This window comes from Rhagoletis zephyria, unplaced genomic scaffold (genome assembly GCF_001687245.7).
Source record: "Rhagoletis zephyria isolate East Lansing unplaced genomic scaffold, Rhagoletis_zephyria_1.1 Rzeph_scaffold_01251, whole genome shotgun sequence".
NCBI lineage: Eukaryota > Metazoa > Arthropoda > Insecta > Diptera > Tephritidae > Rhagoletis > Rhagoletis zephyria.
The window spans coordinates 119,803-136,147 of record NW_016158335.1 but is presented as its reverse complement, the minus strand read 5'-3'; the positions used below and the strand labels follow the sequence as shown (position 1 = coordinate 136,147).

Here is a 16,345-nt window from a genome sequence, read left to right as displayed (position 1 = left end):
TTGTTTATGAATTCATTGTCTGCTATCGGATACGGATACTGCTTCACCCAAATAGGATCTTCTGATTCTGTCCTAATTGTAGCTTGTATTGTAGTCGTAAACGGAAGGATTTCGTTAGTTTCGTCATTTATTCTCATGATATTTTCAAATTTCAGTTTTATGCATGTCGTTATTAATTGTGAAATTCACCTTTTGGTCGCTTACTTGCTTTTTATATTTATATGAGAGTTTATACTCGAAAATGTTAATTTCTGGTTTCAAGACCCTAAGACCGTGTTCACCCAGAAGCATATCGAACTCCTCTAAAGCTTCGGTTTCAAAAAAAACTAAATTATGATTGAGTAATGTAATAATTTTCTTAGCTTTGGTTAAAGACTATCCATGAAGCGTTTTAACTTTAACCGGTTTTATGGGTATAGATTCTCCAATTTTACACTTAGAACTAATGTAATTATTTGTCGCACCTGTATCAACTAAAATATTAACGAATATACCTGTCGTTTGACACCGCCTTTGGAGACACGGTAATCCGTTTATTCTCCTAAAAAAGCACTTCCTGTCTCGTAGATACCATCAGTATGTGGGGGCGAGTGATTGTAGGTATTCATCTCTCGTCTGGTGTATTCGTTGTACCTTGTTGGTGTTGTAATTTCTTGAAGAAGATCTTCCGCGTTTTGCTGCTTGTTGATCTTCTCTGAACGGGTTATTGAATCGTTGAGATTGCTGAGAGTTGTTCCTTGGGAGGGGTTGATTGTTGTATTGTATCGTGCTTGCGATTGCATATGCGGTTTCCAAGTCTTTTGGGTGATGACTGTATAATGTGCCGCTTGTATACCTGCTGTTGAGTCCTGTGATGAAAGTACGGACTGCTTCTTGGCTTGCATATTCTAACATGGATGCAGGTCCTTGTTCTCCTGACATCTCTATCTTTGAGAGTGAGAGATTCAGTGCTTTGCTGATTTCGCTGTGAAATTCCGATTATGTGCGTGTTCCTTGTGTAATTTTCTTCTTTTCTTCCAGAAGTACATACAATGGTCGTTGATCAGCATATGTGTAATCAAGCCTTTAATTGTGTGTTATTTAGAGCCTGTGTATTTCTACCTGTGCTCGTAGAGTTGCGAGTCCTGTGCCATTGTATCGTCTTGTGGCATTGAGCGCATAGAATTGAAAATTTGTTGGCGTTTATTACGTGAGTCCAGCGTGAAGGATTCTCATTGAAGCCAGGAATTTCTTATTTCGCTTTTCACTTTTTATCGGTTTAGGCTGCCTTCTATTTCAAGGTTTGCCTTTTACGCGACTGTATGAACTTGTTATATCTCTTTTTCAGAGATTGGTTTTATGTTTTTCTTCAAAGCCGTGGAATTTGTATTTTATTATCCTGTAGTTTGAAGATATTTGCCTGCAGTCAAGAGTTATGCCGGCTTGAGCCCCCAGTTAATATCGCTTCCACGATATGAGTTAAAAAAATATATTTTTATTACTACGCCGAAATGCGTACACTTTATTGATATTCTTAAAACTGTTTATAATATAAGATCTTACAGCAATTTATACTAGTGAGATGTGGCTGCTGTTATCTGGTTGCATGTTGTTTGTTGTTATTGAGATGCGGTAGTTATTACCTGCTTGCCATTTCTTTGTTGAAATTTGGTATCTGTTATCTTGTTATCACTTGTTTGTTATTGTTGAGATGCGGCGGTGGTTATCGCAGTGGATTATTCCATTGCCAGATGTTTCTTGTTTACATGTTGAGAATGCATTTCTTGATAATGCATGTTTGGTTGTTATTGATGATGCTTAGTGGAAACTTTGTTTACGTGCCTTGTGGCGAAGTCATTAACTCGCGCGAAATGAAACTCTATTTATTAAGGTTTAAAATTGTAGTAAATATAATTTATTGTATTGAAATTAAACAATGGCGTCCGACAGTTCCGTGTGTTGCGTTCGAGTCACCCGTTCGTTTATCTAGGGTACGGTTTTTGCCTCTCTTCGTTCAATCAGAGATGCCGTTTTGTAGCAAAGTTCGAATGTGCAGGGATGTATTGTATTTCAGTCGAAGTTATAATTTAGAAGTTATATCCCCTTCTTGTAGTCCGTCGTCCGTCGTCCGTCAGTCAATTACGTGAAAAATATTTTTTTCTGTAAATTTTCATATCCAATTCAATTAAAAAACATTTTTATATTTATTTTATTCATTGCAGCCATTCGGTTTGTGTTTAGTTATTGCATATGGGCATTCCCATGGTGGCGCACGTGACAGTCGTACGATTTCAATGTGATACAAAAAAGGAATACCATTTGTTTTCTTTAACTTTTTTGGGCCATTGTATAGCACGTAATTAGCTCTATAATTAACCGAAAAATTAAATCAATCGAACTGCTTGGTCCTGAAATATAAGCATTTAAAGAGAGGTTCGTTACGTGACAAAAAATGGAAGTTGATTTTTTCTTTTCTTACAAAATCGCAAAACTCTGCGAATTGTGCATGGCTATTTTCATGAAACTTATTTTAATATGATTTGGAGCAATTCTAGTTGTTTTTAGAGTTTTTTGAATTAATGCAAATTGTTTCATTTCTCTTTTACAACCCCAAGTGTGAAACGTGACGTGGCGTGACGTGACATAAATTTCCATCGTTATATTTTTGTTAATATTGCTTTTAAATGAATTTTTAACGCAAATAAAACATGTATTTTATGTAGAATATACTTTATATTTTGACTTCAGCGCCAATTCAGGGTCAATTTATCAGAAATCTATGATTTATTATGTTTCAACCACATACGCCAAATTCGAACCAAATCAGACCATAAATACGGTTTTTCGAAATATCTCGACCTTGGCACCACCTAGGAAGACCATTTTATGCAAACATGATTCTACTTACATAGCCAGTATACATATATTTTAAAAAGCAGACAAATCGGCCCGTATATAATATATAAAACTTTTATCTTTTTTGTCGTGGTGGACCTTCCGCTGGAAACACCCATATGTGTACACCCATACATTTATTTTTCTCTGTACGAATCGTTTCGTTTGTTGTTTCGTCTGTAACAACTCAACTACTGTAGTGTACTATCACCAAAGTGAACTCAGCCGTCTTGTTTTCGTATTGTACCGAACTGTTGAAGTAATAAACGAAACGAAATAGTAACGTACAATATAGTTTATTTTCGTACCCTGGTTAAAATGGCAACACTGAAGAAGATGTTGGCATCACGTTCGGACTTCACTCCGATCAAAGGAGATTTACTCCGGTTTTAAAAAATTTTTTAAATCTACTCCTCTACTGCTCCTGACTTAAACCTGCGCCGTTTTTTAACTTATATTCGGGGCCTATTGGTCCCGTTTTTTGCAATTAATTAAGTGTTTAAAAAAATAAATTTAGAAAGAAGTTTAAATAAAGCAGAAAAGGACCAGGGTAGTGCTGCAAAAACATCGATGTTTGAAACTATCGATTTTTCGATGTTTTTGCCACTAAAACATCGATAGTATCGATACTATCGTGGTTTCTTGAGAATTTTAATTTTTTGTTTCAAGCTGAAATCCTTATCAATTAACAAACATAATTTTTTAATAAATTACATTTATTATTTTTAAATTATCCAATAATTAATTTAAATTTTAATTTGACTTGTATTTAAGGTCACATTTAATGTATAATATTATAAAAGTATTCATAAAGCAAAAACACTATTAATATGTGTTATAAATTATGTCTTGTTAAATTAATTAAAGGCATTAATCCAGGGTACACTTCAGGTTTTTGTTCTTAATTTTCCCAATTAGAGATCGCACTGACAAAATCAATTTGTTAGTAATAAACTGGGCTGAAGAAAATAAGCAAGAAAAAATCCGTTTTAAGCTCTTAGATAAGCACAAAAACATTGGTAAATATGCTCGCAAAACAACAAAAATTAGGTACAGTTTAATGTTTTTTTATTCAGTTTACTTCAAGGATTGAAAAATTACAATGGGCACACCAGTGTTGCTCGATATTCTCAAATAATGATGATCTGCGTTGGTGGGTCTTAATTTTTTTAAATATTCGTTATTCGGTATTCAATGCTTCCCGTAGAGACAAACCATTGGTATTAAATTTTTATATCCAAGCAGAAATGAAATTAAAGTTACGGGTTAATAAAAACTAGATCTCTTTTTATATGTTTTTATTTTCCATAATACAAATATTTCAAGGTAAAACCGCTTGCTCAATTCGTCGGCCATCATTTATTTTTTGAAGTTTGTCCACTTTATGAAATTGAAATTTGCAGAGCAACTCAAGTAAAACAAAAAACAAGTATATGAAAATATTCAAACTTTCTTTTATTTGAGAATGGAAGTTAGAATGTATTTGTGAAATTGAAAATTTGAAAACATTTTTGTTATGTTAGCAAACTTCAAAAATGTTCAGGCTGTCTCGCAGCGGTTTCTTAAAATTTTTAAACCATGATTATTTTCAAACATTTATTTAGTTCGACGAAGAAAAAAAAACCCCAAGAAATGGTCAAGAAAACTTTATACAGCCAAATTTTCTTAAGCAGTACGAAGTTCTTAAGAAATTTGCTACGCTTTCTACTAGGGTTTGCTAAAGTTTGTTTGTGAAGAGTACCAGGCACCCTTGTTTTCAACAGAAATATATCGCCGTTCCATTATTTCGTAAGAAAAAAGTAAGACAGCAGGCTGTAAGCTTAAACTTTTTGGCCCTGGTAATAACTTCCCTGAACACTTATTGTTACGCTTTAGTGTTCTGTTAAAGATTATGAGTTTATTACGCTTTAATTTTTATACTTCTTGCCTGCCCCAAATCAGCAACGGATAAACTTTCCAATGATGGCATATCCTCTAAAAACATCGATAGTAAGAAAAACATCGATGTTTTCAAAAAAATATTTAAACATCGATACTATCGATAGTGCTCCGATGTTTTTGCAGCTCTAGTCCAGGGCCTTATGCTTTTTTTTTTTAAAGATCTGAAAATCTGAAATGTATACATATTCTCTTTTATATAAAATACCCATAACTACATAAATATGCAGCACATTATTCTTACATTGGTTCGCGTTTTTGTTTTTACGACAATTGAAAATAAATTTAAGTGATTTAGTATTTCCTGCAACTCAGTAAAAATTTCAGAGTGCTTTTTAGAAGCATGTACATAAGCAAATAAATAGAAAAATTACTTGCTCATAAGATCTGTCCCATGTAAAATTTTAAAATTTTTGATTCGTATGAAAGCGAAAATAAAACTGCAAATCTTATACGACAATTTTTTTATTACTCCGATTTTTGAAGAGACTTACTCCTAAATCGAGTTACAGTCCTCCGAACACTCGTTTTGTAGTTCGAACAATTGTTTTGTTTGTGCGTAATTCATTTATACCGTTATGATTTTGTAGCAGCTTGTGGTTGATGGAGAAGAAAGAATGTCTGAAAAATTAAAAGAAATTTTGCATACTTTTGACTTGGAAGAACTGCTGGAAGAACTCACTGGTAAGTAGAAGAAATTTGTATAAAATATTTATTATAAAAAAATGTAATATTGATTGTTATTTGACCTTATTTGAGCGAAGTCTCCTTCGCCGACGCTGTAAGAAAAGTGGGAATAAGAGCCGAATTCCGCGAAAAGCTTTTTGCTTGGCGAAATACGCAGGTATGTAATGTATATTTTTTACAAAAACATTGTTATTGAAAGTGCTAGTGTATTTTGTTAATGAAAATAATGCATGTGAAAGCGATGGAATTGCATCCCTTTGTGCATAAAAGTACAAGTATGCATACATATTTATGTGCGCATTTACTATGTACATATATATCGGGAAAACACATCAACTCTCCTAACGCGGCGCGCGAGCCCTAAATTGTTGGTTTCAATTCGCGCTGAAGGTATGTATATATGTATGTATGTATATATAGTATATGTGTATATATTTCGAAGTAGTTTTCCTCAGCTTAGCAATGGCGCTCACATTTTAGGAGAGTTGACGTGATTCTCTCATATGTATGTATGTATGTACATATACATATATGAGTGTACGCAAACGGTTTCCGTGCTTCCACAAGCGCTTTGCGTCGCAGGAATAAGTCTGCGCGGCTGCTTTTAATCACCCTGCGCTCTTATGAAAATTTTGCGCATTATTAGTTGTATTCAACAAATCAAGCAACGACTGTTGCCAACAGACAGGCCACTTGCTCACTTTGGTGGATACCACTATTGTTAGCGTAATAAAAATTCATACAGCAGGTGGAAGATGTTAATTATGTACGTCATTTTTATTCAGATCTATGATGCTGACGTGCTGCACAGCAATGATGACCAATGTGAATTCCATTATGTGGTGTGTACTTTAAATACATACATTATATGTAATCAGAAAAAAAATATTTAAATAATTCGTTTTTAGTCTTTAAAGAGGATACTAAAAGACTGTTCTGCTGGTAGAACCATTCATGATTACTATGAGTGCAACAGACATTTAAATGATAGCCAACGCGATCGGATTATACACGCTGTTGTGGAACACGTTGCCCGTAAACTTCGAGCAATTTTTAAAAGACATACAAGTGTTGTTTCCCGAAGAAAAATGTTCTTTGGTAATGCAAAAAAATGTTCGATATAATTAAAAATGTTATCAAAACGTTTAATGTAGGTGCATACTAATAACTTTTTTAATTTAGGAATATTATTACCAGGGAACGGATTTTTAGGACCTAAACACCTATAAAAAAGGCAAAATAAAATAACGAAATAGGCTGGGAAAGGCAAAATAAAACAGCGAAAAAGGCAGGAAAAGGCACTAGGTGTTGCAAAAAAGCCAAAAAAGGCAAAACAAAATAGCAAAAAAGGCAGGAAAAGGCAAAAAAAAGTAAAATAAGGCACCTAAAAGACAGAAAATACGAAGAACAATCAAAAAAAACATTTATATTACAAGTAAAAAGAGAAAAACTATAAACTAGTTTCATTATATGAAAAATTTGTACTTTGAATCTTTGACTATTTTATCCCTTCGCGTTTCTAACTCATAAAACTTGAATCTGTATAGTTGTAGTAACATTGAACCACAAGATGCATTTTGAAGTTTTCTGGCAGCATTTTCATTCGATTTTCGCGAAGAAAAGCCTTGAATGTACTAAATGTGCGCTCGACGTAAGTTGATACAAGTGGAGCCCAATTTAAATATGGAACGTTTGAAACGTTCATATTATCAGGAATAAGGGCGTTTTCCTCGCCCTTTATAATTCTATCAACACCCCTCATTGTTTCCAAGCCTTCGTAAGCTGAGAAAACGGCTTTGAAATTTTCCAACACTAATTTGGCAAGAGGTCTCTGCGCTTCTATAAGCCGCATGGGCAATGTGTATATTTTTTACTATTAAAAAAAAAATGTAAATGCTATAATCACTTTTTTAAAGGTAGAAAAGGCAAAAAAAGGCAAATATCTTAAAAAAGGCAAATATCTTAAAAAAGGCAACATCAAATGTGTATATATGGAATCAGGGAAAGCTAAATCGTGGACATTCTTAATCGAATATACTCTATCTCATTAGCAGAAAAAAGGCAATTTCCATAAAATCCGTTTCCCTGCTGGAAAATTATTTCCAAAATATATAAATATTACCGCAAAGGAAAGAAAAAAAGGAACATCTAAACATAGGTGCGATAATTTGGATACCTCAATTCCTGATATAGCAACTGAGTTTGATGAATCGATTGAAGCTAGTATAAAAGAGGAGCTACGATGGGAATCATCGGATTGGGAAGTGGTTCTAGACAGATGGGACAGATCTTATAACATTCGACAACGCGATTTATCACTTCTGAGTAATTACGATTTTATTAAGGATTGGCCAAAGTTAAAAGATGCCAGAGGCCCCCAACTGATAAGTTCGGTAATTTTATATTGAACATATCACCCGCGTTTTTCACTGTAACGTTAATTCAAAATTTTTGTATGAACTAAAAAGGCTCGCAGTTAATTTTTGCATATCGCTCATTTACTTCCATGTACATATAAACTTATTTTTTTGTAAACAGATAAACTCGAACTTCAAGCGGTTGCATCCTAACAAAGAACATTTATTAAAAACTAAATGGAGTGCTTTTAAACAAAATATTCCAGAATATTACTACTTAAATATTGCCAACGCCGCCTGCAAATCCCTTTTAAAAGACCCCTGGTCAAAGCAACATCGCAAAAATATAGAAAAAAAAGTTTTTTCTTAACAGCGGTCGTCCCTCGGCAGGCAATGGCAAACCTCCGTCTATATTTCTGCCATGAAAAACAGCTTCTCACAAAAAATACAATCGCCGTTCGAAGTCGACAACATCAAAGCGCACGCCACAAATCGGAGGAGAAGCTCGGCCAAACACTAACATATGTGTAAGTGCCAATCTGTTATTATTATTATTATTGCAAAGTATGCAAAGGTATTTATTTTAATTTGTTTCCGATAATTTTTTATCAAAATATAGGTCATATACAAAAAAACATAAAAATAAAATTTCTAAACCTTGTGCAAAATTAAGTAAAATTTAGTGAATTTTCGTTTAAATTTTAAACTTTCTAATCTGATTTTTTAGAAAAAGTTTTATTATACAGTTTTGTAGCCTATTAAATTGTAGTATAATAACTGCTAGTCTGATTTTTGATAATTTTTTTTTGCTAACTTTTTTCCATATAAAAAGCAATCGCTTAACATACCTTGTATGGAGAAAATGCGTGACACCGTCAGCAAAAATGTTGTCAAAAATCAACGGGTTTGTTTAGTAATATTCAATTTGAAATTTTTTTATACTAAAATTTTATAGACAAAACTGATTAGAAAGTTGAAAATCTATTAAAATTAAAAAATTTAATTAAAAAGCTTTGCATACATTGTAAAAAATCCTCTGTGCTTAGACTTTTGTGGTTGCCTTTATGTCAAATTTAAGAGGTCTTAGAAGCGGAAAATAATGTGCCTTAAGAATAAAAACTAAGCTTTGTTAGCACACAATCTTCAGCAAATAAACAAGGAGAAAAATACATATTTACTCTAATTTTTTAAATTGTTATTTCTATATATTAGGTCTTATGAATAAAAACTAAGCGATTGATTTTTCTTAAAATTCAAATAAAAATGAAATAACAATTTAAAAAATTTGAGTAAATATGTATTTTTCTCCTTGTTTATTTGCTGAAGATTGTGTGCAAACAACGCTAATACATTCAATTCTACCTCCAACCGCAAGATTCCATAACACGTCAGGAGCATCAAAAGCAAAAGCTACAATATTATTGTTATATTATTATCAAAGTAGGAACTATAGGCAATGTTTATGAAGAAATTCAAAAGTATGTTGACAAATGTTATATGAATTCATTTACAGTTCAACCTTTTATAATAATGGAGGGAACATATTTATCACCTAAAGCCTTTTTTGCTTATATTGATAAAATCATTTACAAGTTTGACTCTTTTATTGAATGTCTGGATTGTACTTTTAAAATATTTCAAGTTTTAAATCTAAAGTATCCCGCAATTTCTGCCAACGCTTGGACTTTTATTCAGAGATATTTCTTTAAGATCGAAACAACGTCAGATATTAAAACACCTGCTCTGGTTTCGCTTGTAAATTACCTTAAAAATAAATAATATTTATATATTTGAATACGATTTGCTTTTTATGTACAAAATTTTTTCAAACAACATGCTGTTATATAGCACATTTAAAATCATATCACTCTCTTAAGCAAAGTGATACAAAGATTTGTACTTTTGGTAACACTGTGGAACAAATTCAGGTTAGCAAAAGTTAGGTCGATTCTGAGAGTGAGGAGTGAAAATAGAGGCTAAATTAGAAGACCGTATCGCGGCGTTTGTTTATGTTAGTTTGAATTTTTTTTTAATCGACCTTCGAACTTTGCAGTCAAATGCAATAAATTTCTTCCCCTTCTTCCTCTTTTTCCTAATCTTCCTCTTTTTTGTTTCCAACCACCGCACAGGTAGCGATTTTTATTTATTTCGTACAAGCGAACTAATATCAAAAATAAAGATTCAGTTAAGACTCGAAACTCAGCCGAAACTGATGTCTTTTAATTTTCTCTCGGTCGTGATAAAATTCGCTATTAATTTTTTTGGAACTTATTTCATTTTGTGAGTGATTTAAGTTAAGTGCATCGGTTTAATATAAATAACAAAAACAACATTGTATAATATATATTGTATTAAAAATGTCGGAACCAAAATGTAAAATGGACCATTTTTGTAATGTTTGTGGACGTTTCATAGCAAGCGATGAAAAATGTGGCAATGCGAGTGATTGTTTTTTGGAAGCCTATAAACAATATTTCTCGCAAGAGTTTATCACTGACGTAAACTATGCCCCTAAAAAAGTTTACTTTAATTGCTATTCTTGCTTTTTATTGCTTGTCGGCCGCTGTGGTGTAGTGGTAAGCAGTGCGCGCTTCCACTCCGCAACGCCTGGGTTCAATCCCTGGTCAAAGCAACATCGCAAAAAATATAGAAAAAAGGTTTTTTCTTAACAGCGGTCGTCCCTCGGCAGGCAATGGCAAACCTCCGAGTGTATTTCTGCCATGAAAAAAGCTTCTCATAAAAATACAATCGCCGTTCGGAGTCGACGTAAAACTGTAGGTCCCTCCGCTTTGTGTGACAACATCAAGGCGCACAGCACAAATCGGAGGAGAAGCTCGTCCAAACACTAACATATGTGTAAGCGCCAATCTATTATTATAATTGCTATTCAAGTGTTATGCAATGGAAAAGTGAAAAGAAGAAGGCTATGCCTTTTGGTATACCAATGATGTGGTTAGACAACAGCCCGCATCAACAAGAAAATTGCTATGGATGTATCAACTACCTTAAAGTTTGAATAGAAGGAAAGCAAAGAATAAAACTTATGTAGCAGTGCCAAGTGTCCAATTACCATTACCGCTCTCAGAATTCGTTCCAGTACCAACATACCGAAGTATTGATCTTCAAACAGTATCAGTACTACAACCGCCGCTGCTATATACATGCATTTCTTCTCAGAATACGACCCTGGTGAAGGTACATCCTATGAAACATCAAAGGATCCAATCCTAGTCACACAAAAGCAATTGGATGCAATAGTTGCAATTTTGTGTTTGACTCAGAAAAAATCAGAACAACTGGCTTCATTTTTGAAAGGAAATAATTTGCTGGCGAAAGGTACCAAAGTAACAGCATATCGAAAATGCCAAAAAGAGTTAGAAAAGTTCTTCAATGTGAATGATGCAACAAATTTCGCTTATTGCAACGATATTGAAAAGTTAATGGAGACGATAGGGTTAACCTATAAAAAAGATGATTGGCGTTTATTCATCGATAGTTCACTAATCAGCTTAAAAGTTGTGCTTTTGCACAAGACGAATAGAATGCCTTCTGTTCCAATTGCGTATAGCACTGACACTAGTGAAAATTTCGATACTTTGAAACACATTCTGGAAGTAGTCAAATATAACGAACACCAGTGGCGCATTTGCTGCGACCTCAAAATAGTTTCATTGATTACAGGCTTAACAGCACCTGGCCGTCCAAAATATCCGTGTTTTTTGTGCGATTGGGATTCACGATACGGAGAAGGTATTAAAGGAAGAAACCAGTACAAACAGCATAACTGGAATAGTCGCATTGGACGGAAATGGCCTAAAGACAATAGGCTACACGAAAGTCTTGTTCCTGAAATGAAAATTTTGTTGCTCGTTGCTCCACATTAAACTTGGCATTGCTAAAAATTTTTTGAAATGTATCGCAAAAATACCAGCAATATTCAACCGCTTAAAAGACATTTTCCCAAGACTAAGTAACGCCAAAATTCAGGAAGGGGTTGTTAATGGTCCCGACATACGGAAACTAATGAGTCGTCAAGATTTTGACCAAGTCCTGACAGACCGAGAATTAAATGCATGGATCGCATTGAAAGCAGTCATTAAAGGACTTTTGGGTAAAGAACGCAAAGACAACTACAGGCAATCTATTGCAAACATGTTGGCAGCTTTCGATGAAATTGGGGTTAATATGTCGTACAAAATTCATCTCTTGCATCAGCATCTTGATCAACTCGCTCAACAGTTGCCAACTGAATCTGATGAGCAAGGCGAACGTTATCACCAAACTGCGCTTCCATTTGAAATAAGGTAACTATAGAGTGTGCATATTTTGAATTCCTAGATTTTTCTAATATCTTTGTCAGAGTGCACAATTTAAACATGTTTACGATTGAAAACTATTTTCGCTTCAGGTACAGAGGAAAGAAATCTCCAGATGCAATACTCGCTGAAATTTGTTGGTGGTATAAAAACACCTTTGAAGACGAGGAAGAAATTATCGACCTTTCTGATGATGATGACGATGACCAAGATATTAGAGAGAGCAGTGATGTTGATCCACAGCCGCCTGCTAAACGGCAACTGGCCAAATCATTACTTTAATTTATTTAATTTTTTTACTTGAAACTTTTCATAACTAACCTTTCAAAATTATATTTTTGTCCATATTTTTGCAATTTCTTTTTAAATTTTTCTTCAAAACCAACACTGAAAAAATTGGTACATAAGAAATGAGAAGTTAATTAATATTAAGCTGGAAAACGCAAGTTTTGTATTATGATTGTTTTCTTTTCAAATGAAATTTATTGAAGAAACTGAGAAGCATATTATAGATCAAACAGAAAGCAAAAAAGACTAAGTTTTGTGGAAAATATGTTCAAAAAGCATGAAAAAAACTCCAACATTTTGCTTCATAAGCACTACAAAAATTTTCTAAATCAATTTTTTTTTTAATTTTAATTGTTGCACAGGTCTCTAGCAATAATTTGGCTTTAGCATATTGAAAAAATATCAATTAGTTGACGAGTTATAGCCAAAAAACCATATAAACAATATGCTGAAAATCGGCATTTGACTGCAAAGTTCGAAGGTCGATTAAAAAAAAATTCGAACTAACATAAACAAACGCCGCGATACGGGTGTTCTTATTTAGCCTCTATTTTCACCCCTCACTCTCAGAATCGACCTAACTTTTGCTAACCTGAATTTGTTCCACAGTGTAATTGTAAGCAATTATTTGCATCGTTCGGTAATTTCAAAAACCATTTGCTTAAACATATGAATGTAAAATTAGAGATTTGTAAAAATATAACTGAAAGCTCAGCAAATGAAGTAATACAGCAAAAATTAAACCAGCCATGAGCTATTGAAAATTTAAATGTACAATTACATGAAGAGTATAGAGTTTCAATTAAGATTACAATACATTGTTTTCGAAACTCTCGAACAATTTATTGGAATTTTTATTAAAATTGTATTCAAAAAGTTCAATGTCTAGAAAAGATGTACTATTTGTACAAAATGAATTCGCAAAATCTTTTCAAATTTTTCAGAATGTTTAAACAACGTTGTAAAAAGAGAGAGTTTAACAAGGCAGAACCTAACTTCAGAGTTAGAACTTCTTTCAAATTTTTGCAGCAATGCCTTTGAAAACATATCAACAGAATATCTTATTATTAAACACTTAAATAAAAAAAATATGTATCAGGGTCCTAAAACTATTATTATTGAAAACGTAATAGCAGAAAATATTGTACAAGGTATTCCAACCATGCAACTGTTCAATAACAAAAACATTTGTAATATTGTCAGTGGTACAGTTGTTAAAAAAGCAGTACTTTCTTGAGTTTCAAATGAAATAGTAATACCATACAATATGCTAGGAACGCACACTTGTTACATCTGGGGCTGCTACTATAATTTTCTAACATTCCTTCAATATTTAAGTTCAAAGCTTGACTTTATATTTCATGCTGCTTTTATAGCTACGCAAAATTTAAAGAAATATGGAAATGAGTCAGCATTTAAAAGCTTACTAAATGAACTAGTTCTGTTAGAGAAGGGTATTTTCATACAGAACAAAACTGTAAAGTTTTTGTTGACAGCAGTACTTGGAGATAATCTTGCTCTTAATGGGGTATTCGGATTTTCTTTTTTTGTAGGGCATGTAGAAGATCGCAAGAGGAAACTAAACATGATTTCGTGGAAAAGGCTATTAGGACAAAAGAAAGTTATGCCGCCGATATATTTGAAGGCATTATTTCAGGTGTTGCGGAGGAGTAAAGTTTTAATAGACTCGACCATTATTATGTTTTAGATAATTGTTGTTTTGACATAATGCATGACTTGCTCGAAGGGGTTTGCAAATACGATGTTACAAAGATGTTGTCCTCATTAATAGAAGAGAAATTACTCTCTCTTGACATTATTAACAACAGAAAAAATCTTTTTCCGTATGAAGAGCTAGAGGTCGGAAACATTTCTATGAACATAACAAAAAAACATTTACTTGACTGTAATTTAAAAATGACCGCCACTGAAGTGTATTGCTTTATAAATTTTTTGCCACTAATGTTAGGTGATCTTATTCCAATGAACAACAAATACTGGACACTATTAATTTATCTTGTAAATATATATAAATATTTATTGTACAAAATGGAGTTGAAAGTTTAGAAAAATTAATAAAAAAGCACCACAGGCTGTATTTCAAACTTTATGGAGGCCTTAAACCCAAGCATCATTTTATGCTTCATTACCCGAGAACGATTAAAATGCTAGGCCCATTAAGGTACAATTGGTCTATGGGGTTTGAGGCTAAGCATAAAGAAAGTAAAATTTATTTTCAAAACGTAACATCTCGCCTTAATTGCACAAAAACAATTGCACTGAAAACAAGCTATAAATTTTCTTCAATTTTGCAAAAATATTCAATCGGTTTACCAAATTTATTTGATATAGATGAACATTTTTATAAAGACAATTTTAAAGAAAAAGATTTTTTCAAATATATAATAACTGGAAATCTTAAAATTGATTTTAAAAATGTATGTGTGTCCATATATATATTGTATGGTAATTTAAAATATAAAAAGGATTCATTTGTAGGTATTTTAAATAGTAATTTTAAGTTATTCAAAATATTTTTAATATTATATTGCTATGATAATATTTACATATTATCAAAAGCTATACAAGTAAAACAATTTAATAAACACTTTTGCTCATACGAAGTTGGTTCTGCTTTAAATGAAATAACATTAATAGACATTAAAGACTTTACTACACGCCCGATGCATTTGCATTCTGTAATCGGCGGGAGAACTTTTATAAGATATAATAACCTTTAAGCTTAGTTCGTAAGAGCGTTAATGTAAATGCATGCATATTTATATTCAATAAAATGCTTTCTAAAACCCATAAAAAAAAATATTTTAACAAAGGAAATTTTATTATTTTCACATTTAATTATACTATTTAAATATTAAAAACACTATCAAATATGAATGTAGTGAATTTTAATATTTTATATTTAATAAGGAATTGGATATCATCTAATTGAAAACAAAATTTTCGTATTCAAATTTCTCTCAAATATTATATAGTAAAATTAAATATGGCCGTATTATATTGAGCTTCAAAAATGTCATATTCGATTCGAGTTATTTCGAATTTAATGCCAAATCAACTATGCGCGTAATTGAATTGAATATTTACCAATATACAGTACTTTCGTTGACGTTTATAGTAAAATCAATTACGTTTCTATTTGATTTTAATATTTTTTTCCCTCAGTGTACAATTAGAAATGCTCAAACTACAAGCTCATAAACAGTAATTAATGCGGTGTTTTCAAGATATTTTAACGCCCTTGAGTCACAAGTATATACAAGTATCATATTTTATCAATTATACCGATAATTTCATGTATTAAAAGAATTAAAAATGAAAATGAATAAAATGATTACAATGAAGTGAAATTAATGTTTAATTTCTAACCTAGCCTGCATGTGTATGTATGTATGTAACTCAATCGCCTAATAATAGATTTACATATATATATATATAATAGATATACATATCCTTATTTTCGAGCTTAACTCCCTAATCTGTAATTAGAAAAGGAGATTCTTCTTCTTCTTCTTAATTGGCGCTGTAACCGCCTAAGCGATTTTGGCCGAGTCCAAAACAGCACGCCAGTCATTTCTCTTCTGTGCTAACTGACGCCAATTGAAAATGCCAATTGAAGCCAAGTCCTTCTCCACCTGGTCTTTCCAACGCAGAGGAGGCCTTCCTCTTCCTCTGTTACCAGCATCGCGGCCCGCGTTGAATATTTTCAGAGCAGGAGCGTTTCTGTCCATCCGAACGACATGGCCAAGCCAGCGGAGCCGCTGAATTTTAATTCGCTGCACTATGTCTATATCGTTGTAAAGCTCATACAGCTCATCGTTAAATCGTCTGCGATATTCGCCATCACCAACGCGTAAAGGTCCG

General features: G+C 32.8%; 1 protein-coding gene across 1 annotated transcript in view; it reads right to left on the bottom strand.

The window, feature by feature from the left end:
* Positions 1-5,224: 5,224 nt before the first annotated feature.
* Positions 5,225-16,345, bottom strand: part of LOC108363344 (uncharacterized) — a 123,853-nt gene continuing 112,732 nt past the window's right edge. The window contains exon 3 of the mRNA XM_017616686.1: positions 5,225-5,433. Coding sequence (XP_017472175.1) covers positions 5,381-5,433 — 53 coding nt within the window. The 3' untranslated portion in view covers positions 5,225-5,380. The remainder of the gene's footprint in view (positions 5,434-16,345) is intronic.